Source organism: Pangasianodon hypophthalmus, chromosome 26 (genome assembly GCF_027358585.1).
Source record: "Pangasianodon hypophthalmus isolate fPanHyp1 chromosome 26, fPanHyp1.pri, whole genome shotgun sequence".
Classification (NCBI taxonomy): Eukaryota; Metazoa; Chordata; class Actinopteri; order Siluriformes; family Pangasiidae; genus Pangasianodon; species Pangasianodon hypophthalmus.
This window is the reverse complement of record NC_069735.1, coordinates 6,704,645-6,712,192: the sequence shown is the minus strand read 5'-3', so window position 1 is coordinate 6,712,192 and position 7,548 is coordinate 6,704,645. Positions and strand designations below refer to the sequence as shown.

The window sequence follows — 7,548 nt, the reverse complement described above, 5'->3', positions numbered from 1 at the left end:
AAACAGCAAACTAGTGTTAGGCCAGAGAGATGAGGCAGAACTGCACAAACATTAGGACTTTCAGGCCAGGAGAACATGCCAAGATGCCGAGGCTGGATGGAGTAGGAGGGTGACAATTCAAATGTGCAGGCTTTAGTGCTGCCATGGTGACTAAGCCAGTAGCCCAAAACAGACCAGGCTTTCATGGGATCACAGCTTCGCCCACCACTGTGCTGGGGTTAAGGTCACCACCGGGGGTCAGAAATCCATCTCATTCTCTTCATCCTCTTCCTTGTTTCTATCTCTTTCCTGTGTAACACCCTCCTTATCTGTACAAAGGAAACTTGTTTCCCTGATTTGTGTTGCACCTTTGATTTCTACTTTCTGTCACTAGATGGCTGGATCAGGAACATTTTCTAATGCAAAAGACATAGTGAACTGTCCTCCCCCCCAAATTTTTGTGTCATTACGTTTCCCCCTCGTTACTTCATGTCACTACAGTTTTGGGCACATATTTACGATTCCCCTAAGACCCAAAGCAAAGTCTCTAAGGACATATTGCACGTCCTTGACTCAAGAACACAAGATAAATAAGGAGAATTGTGGCCGTGGGAAAACCGTATTCTCTTACATCACTCTCTGACCTTTGCCATTGCCCAAATCCAGACTTGTGGTATGTTCAAAACTTGTAATGAGTTTTCATTTTACCTCCATTTCTTTTCTGATTTGTTTAAAAATAGTCTATATTCAGCAAATACTTTATGAGGACATACGGTGATTTAATATTTGCATTATATAACTTGGCCTGTATGTAAAGTCTCTTTCTCCAAGGTCTTACATATCTTGTCTTACTTTTATGTGCAAAGTGCAATAAGCATTTGACATAATATATGCAATATTTCAATATATTAATGGACATAATGCATTATTACTGTAGTATGGCCATATAATATCTTTGTATACATCCCAAATTTAAATGTATAATATATTCATGTGCATCATTAAAACTCCTCTCTTTCTGTACAATTATTCATGTTGTATGTTTGCCTAAGAAATGTGATAATTCCAATGCTTTGGTGGTGGGAATGGAAGCGAATCCTGATTATATGGTCAACAGTACAGAATTATTGGCACCCAGGTCCTCTAGTTCTCCCAAAAACATACCAGTAGGCAGATTCATTCATTCATCTCCCGTAGGCTTTTAATCCTGGTCACAGTGAATTTAGAGCTTATCCCAGGTCCACTGAGTGGGAGGTGGAAATAAACCCTGGATGGCATACCATCTACACACATTCACACCTACAGGCTATTGTAGCCATTTCATCTGGGAGTAAACAGGAGAACCCAGAGAAAATCCACACAGACAGCATGCACAGAAGCATGTAACAGAGAGTAGCCTGAGCTCAGGATTGAACCAGGAACTCCAGAGCTGTGCGGCAGCAATGCTACCTGCTGTGCCACCATACCAGCCTGTAGGTGGACTGGCTATGCTAAATTGCTCCTAGGTGTGAATGAATGCTTGATCAATGCCTTGATATGGACTGATGTCCTATCTAGGGTGTATTCCCCACCTCACTCTCAGTATTCCCGGGCTCCGGATCCAAAATGTGGATCAGGATAAAGTGGTTACTGAATGAATGAATGAATTTTTCACATGATCACATATTACTCAGATGATGTCACATGTGTCCTTAGGTTCACGTGCAATTTCAGGGTATAACATGTAGAAATGAATCTTTATGTTTCTCACATGTGATGACATGAAATGTGAAGAATATGTGAAATGAAATCCTTTATATTATATTTTCATATTTTTCTTTTTGAACTTCTGTGCTAGTGAATTCTGTTTTATGGAAATTCTGTTTTTTATGTTACCAGACAGTCATAAAAAGCATTTCAATGCAAGGCGTACTGGGTATGGCTGTGTGTGTGTTTGTGTGTGTGTGTGTGTGTGTGTGAGACCAACAAAATTAGAATTTAATCAGAAGGTTGTTTGAGTTTGAATCCTGTCTCCCAAGCTTCCACTGTTGGCCCTTGAGCAAGGCCCTTAAACCTCATCTGCTTAGCTCAACTGTAAGTCACCTTGAATAAAAGCATCTGCCAAATGAATAAATGTAAACAAAAACAGAATCCACATACTACCATGTGAACTAAGGACAAGGTCTGAATAGACGTACTGTTTAGTACTGTACTCTCACAGAAAAAATGATACCTTTCCATGTCACTGTGCTGACCAGGAAACTTTTATACCTTTTATTTTTCCATTACAAAGAGCATGGTTGCTTAGTGGTTAGTGCTGCTGAGGGGGTTTCCTCCCCCAGTCCAAAGACATGCGTTGTAGGCTGATTGGCATTTCCAAATTGTCCGCAGTGTGTGTGTGTTTGTGTGTGTGTGTGTTCTTGTGCCCTGTGATGGGTTGGCACCCTGTCCAGGGTGTGCCCCGAGTCCCCTGGGATAGGCTCCAGGCTCCAGGCTCCCCACGACCCTGTGTAGGATAAGCGGCACATAGAAAGATGCAGGTTGTGTGTGTGTGTAAAGCAGGACTGGTACTTAAGGTCCAGTTTTATACCTTGAATAGTTTTTTAAAGGTACAGTACAGTCACATTACCTTATAAAAAAAAAATACACACTAAAAGTACAAAAGATATATCTTTAAGAGCACCACCCCAGTGACCAGGACAGATACAGGTACTTTTAGTTTAGTATTTGTTTTCTGTGAGTATGTAGTTATAGAGTGTAGAGTATGAATACACTGTTAAAGGTCTACCAGGTTAATGAGTTTTGGGACTGGGCTGGTTATTTGAGCGCGCGCGCGCGCACGTGTGTGTGTGTGTGTATATGTGCGTGTGTATGTGCGCGCGCGCGTGTGTGTGTGTGTGTGTATATGTGTGCGCGTGTATGTGCGCGCGCGCGCGCGTGTGTGTGTGTTTGTGTGTGTGCGCGTGTGTGCGCGCGGTCACGTGGTGCTGCACTGCAGCCTGACCGAGTCTCGCGCTCGCCTCCACCCGCTCAGCACCGCACATGGACTCAGCTCCTCTCACAGCACGTCTCCTTCAGGAAAGCTTCATGGACACTTTTGACGAGATGATATCTGAGGAAGACGGGAATGAGCGACGCGACATCACCTTTCCACCCCATTCCTCATCTCTTTAAACGGACTTTCTGTGGATTTTGCTCAGAACACCTGACCTGATCTGATCTCTCTCTCTCTCTCTCTCTCTGAGCTACAGGTGAAAACTGTCATCAGACCACTTTCATCCTAAAGTTTCTTTTATTGATCTGTAACTGATACGTGTGTGTTTTTTATATTAGCAGCACTGGGTGTTGGTCTTTTGTCAAGAGACTTTTCTTCTGTCCAGGTTTGTAGAATTTGGGTGGCAAAGGTGGGCAAAGTGACCACTAAGGGGTGGCAGAACCTAATTATAGTCTAGTATAATAAAAAGTTTCATGTGCAGGATGTCTGATTTGTCTCTTGGTACAAAATGAAAGGTAATTTGCATTATAATATAATATATAATGCATACAGTCCTACAGCTGATTTAAATCTAAATGCATAGTATAAAGTGTGTGTATGTATATTCAATAGCTCTCTGTGAATTGCATGAGTTATTTGAGGTTAGAACAGCGAGGAAAAGGGTGTGAGGGTGTCTTTATGATCAAGCTACAAAATATCATCTCGTGAAGATTCCAACTCCCTTTCATCATTTAGATTTTTTTTTTTAATTATTCATTATTAATATCTTAACACTATTTGAAACCTAACAGACTTAATAATATGCAAACTCAGCTTCATCTTTGTATTACAAAGACTAATATTAACATGTTTATCACTTATTGATATTAGTCTTTGCAATACAAAGATTGTTAGGTTTCAAATAGTGTTAAGATATTAATAAAAAAAAAAATCTAAATGATGAAAGGGAGTTGGAATCTTCATTTCTGAATGTGATATAAATACTCTTTTAGAACTTGTATGCCCAACTTAGCTGCTGCCTGCTCAACCTTTGCCCATTCTGCTTGGTATATATTTGCCAGATGTCTTACACTGCCTTTTTCAGATCAGATCTGGGTTGGGGTGGGGAGTCACGGTGTTGCAAGTTGTTTTTGCACTTTACTGTATGCAGATGCAGATGTATGCAGTCGCTAAGTGTTTTCATATGTGCTGTCAGCATAACAGCCTCAGACGATTCATGACACTATAACATTTTGTCCACATCTTCTAGCCTTGATCTGAAAAAAAGATATATCATTTATATTATGTGTACATTTATGTCTATTTTCATTCTTAGTAGAAGAGGTTAGGTTAGGTTAGTTAGTAGGGATTCTTTGTCACATCTTTTTAATGACTTTTTAAGGATAATACTACACAGACAGACAGATTAAGCCCTCAGGCTAGTGGACATCATATTGTCCAGACTCACTAAAATTCATTAAAAAAAAATAGCTATCCATAACCTGTAGGCTTCTTTATTAAATTAGTACAATAACAAGAAAAGGGTACAGTATGGTTATTCAGTGCCTGTATCAATGAACTATACAGGGCTTTTAAATGAACAGTTTAAATGTAGCTCCACGCCTGACACACATTTTGGGAGGATAGCACTGATTCCAACTCTAGCTTCAATACATCAGAAAAGTCAATACGGGACCTAATTCTAAAATCCCTGTTTGAGGCATCTGGACTGTTGAGGCACTTTCATTTGAACTACTGAGAGACCACCATGCTAATAAGATCAGGACCTACAAGGGACAGCACGGAGAGGGGAATGACTGAACGTATATATTTGTTTAAAGAGTCCCTTTGCTTCTGCCTCAATTCAGCAGAAACCTTTGTTATGAAATTCTATCACAGCTCAATATTACAAGCAGATCGCTCACAAGGCCGGTGGCTAAAAATAACACCGCGCACAGTCAGTCCCATGTTTTTGCAGTCTCAACATCCAACCACAAACAGTGTTCTCCATTTATGTTGGTTTGCCTGATTAAAGATAAAAAAAAAATAAAAAAAATACCAAACAGCAGTGGAACAAATTCCACCAGAAAGGGAACAAGGCCAGAAAAATAGCATGCTGTAAGCTGACAGTGTGCTTCAGTTTGATATTCAGTATTAATAACAGTTCCCATGAATGCTGACAGAGAAGCCACAGAATGTGTTTTAGATTTTAGATTTGTTTCATCTGAAATGGTGAGATAAATGTAAACAGGAAAATGAGACAGCATTTAGTTATTAGGGAAGCTTCTCTGAACAAAAGGTCATTTTCTCATCCCTGTTTGTCTCCTCAGTTCTACCAGTATGGCATCCGTGCTCCATCCTGTCCTGTTCCTTCTACTTCAGTTACTTCATGTTCAGTCAAGCTTCCATCAGAAGCCCCAGTGGCCTTTGCAGCGTGTGCCTGTAGTCCTTCCTCAACAGACTGAGGAGCGTCCGCCCCCTCATTTCATCGGCCCAGCTCATCTGGAAGTGACCTCTTCCTGTGGTCCCGAGTGTCACAAGAAAGCCCCAACACCCAGCTACTGGGACCTGCGAAGCTTCCTGTCCTATGAGACTCTCCACTCAAATGGCCAGCTGACTGAAACAGTTGTGGGAATCTATGGCTTCAACCCAAACATGCTGAAGAGCCCTGCCGCTGAGCAGGGACGTTCCAGAGCCAAGCGCCAGATCTTTGGCCATGATGGTCGCTTCAGCATTGTGGGCCAGGACTTCCTGCTGAACTACCCCTTTTCGACTGCTGTGAAGCTCTCCACAGGGTGCTCAGGCACGCTAGTGGGTAACCAGCATGTTCTCACTGCAGCCCACTGCATCCATGATGGAAAGAACTACGTAAAAGGTGCACAGAGGTTGCGTGTGGGTTTTCTGAAGCCACGGCAGAAGGACCAACCATCTAACAACAGCACTGACAACAAGATGAAGTTCCAGTGGATCAGAGTCAAGCGTACCCATGTGCCCAAGGGCTGGATAAAAGGCAACGCTAATGAAATTGGCATGGACTATGATTACGCCCTCCTGGAACTCAAGAAGACTCACAAGCGTAAACACATGAAGCTGGGAGTGAGTCCTGCTGCCCAGCAACTGCCTGGTAAACGAGTGCAGTTCTCCGGCTTCGACAACGATCGAGCAGGCCAGCTGGTCTACCGCTTCTGCAAAGCCGGGGATGAAACCTACGACCTTCTGTATCAGCATTGTGATGCTCAGCCTGGAGCTAGCGGCTCTGGTGTTTATGCCCGGATGTGGGACCGCAGGCGCCGCCGCTGGGAGCGAAAGGTGATCGGCATCTTTTCGGGACACCAGTGGGTGGACCTCAATGGTGCCCCCCAGGAGTTTAACGTAGCAGTGCGCATCACGCCTCTTAAATATGCCCAGATCTGCTACTGGATCAAAGGGAATTATGTGGACTGCAGAGAAGGCTGAACTTAAGCTTCAGTATTATCCTTACCTTAAGTAAAGTTCTGTGCATCCTCTAGATTCATTCAAATGGAGTTTAAACACCTACGAATACATGAAACACTGGCATGTAAACACTGAATGAACTTAACACACCCATTCACACACTGTAAATATTCAGAAATTACAAGAATTTCTAGAATTTCTCTTATCTACAATTACTTAACCAAATAATTTTGCACAGTCTTTAGTTTCAGCTGGCCTTTACAATAGTATAGCTCCAATTTAGGATTCATCTTTGATAAGTCAACAAAACTGTGGTTAAGCTTACCATTGGAGCAAAAGAGCAAACAATTGTGAATAGATAGAAAGAACATGAAAGTGGCAGGATGGACCTAACATCACCAAAGATGGTTTTCAATGACTGTGGACTTCTCCAGTACAAAGCACTGTAGGCTTTAAGCCTTTGTGAACGTTTTCATTGTGAAGAATGTACTCCAGTTTAACCAAAGGTGCTTTTTAAAATAGCTATCCAAGTCAAACATACAGAAGGCTTTAACTACTGGATGAACTCTGTCTGCGTGGATTGGCATGTGGTTTCTATTCTGTTAGCGACCCCTAGTGGTCAAAGACATTACATCTAATGGCCACAAGACCCAAGTCTGAAAAAGCGTTGGCGGATGGTGCTTCCTTACACTAATCACAGAACTTTTTTTTGAATTAAATAAGTACTCGGAGATGCAGATGTTATATACTTTAAATGTTATATACCAATGTCAGCACCTAAAGCACTTTGAATTTTTAAATTACTGATTTCTTTAGTCATTAACAGCTTTGAATGATAATTCACTCTGTACTATACAAATGTTTATTAAATGCTTTTGAAAGGAATACATCATTCTAACATGTCACTGTGCACCCAAATGTAAATATTCTATAGGACATAACTGCAACTACAGGACAGGAATCAGGGCCTTTTTAATGGCTCATTTGCTCCAAAAAAGTATTTATTATGCATTTTTTTGGCTTCTCAACTTAAAACAAATACGTATATGCCATAATATGCCATAAAGAGAGTATCTTTTACTGAAGGTAAAGCCTGTAGTGTGCTTACGCGTAAATTTAATCTTGTAACTATGATGCAATGTCTGGTACAAAAATTTACTTAGTTGCTTATTTGTGCATTA

General features: G+C 41.4%; 1 protein-coding gene across 3 annotated transcripts; it reads left to right on the top strand.

Annotated features, from left to right (window-relative positions):
- Window positions 1–2,933: 2,933 nt before the first annotated feature.
- LOC113537384 (serine protease 23) lies at window positions 2,934–7,252 on the top strand. Of its 3 annotated transcripts, none has more exons than XM_026931835.3 (3): window positions 2,934–3,209; window positions 3,295–3,338; window positions 5,263–7,252. In XM_026931835.3, the coding sequence occupies exon 3, from the start codon at window positions 5,273–5,275 to the stop codon at window positions 6,386–6,388; it is 1,116 nt and encodes a 371-aa protein (XP_026787636.3). In that variant the 5' UTR covers window positions 2,934–3,209; window positions 3,295–3,338; window positions 5,263–5,272; the 3' UTR covers window positions 6,389–7,252. The 3 variants fall into 3 exon arrangements, with proteins under 3 accessions (XP_026787636.3, XP_053085924.1, XP_026787635.3); XM_053229949.1 differs by having other exon boundaries at window positions 3,292–3,338; XM_026931834.3 differs by lacking the exon at window positions 3,295–3,338 and having other exon boundaries at window positions 2,936–3,209.
- Window positions 7,253–7,548: the final 296 nt, after the last annotated feature.

Coding starts and splice junctions, on each gene's coding strand:
- LOC113537384 (XM_026931835.3), top strand. CDS start 5,273: ATGGCATCCGTGCTCCATCCTGTCCTGTTCCTTCTACTTCAGTTACTT.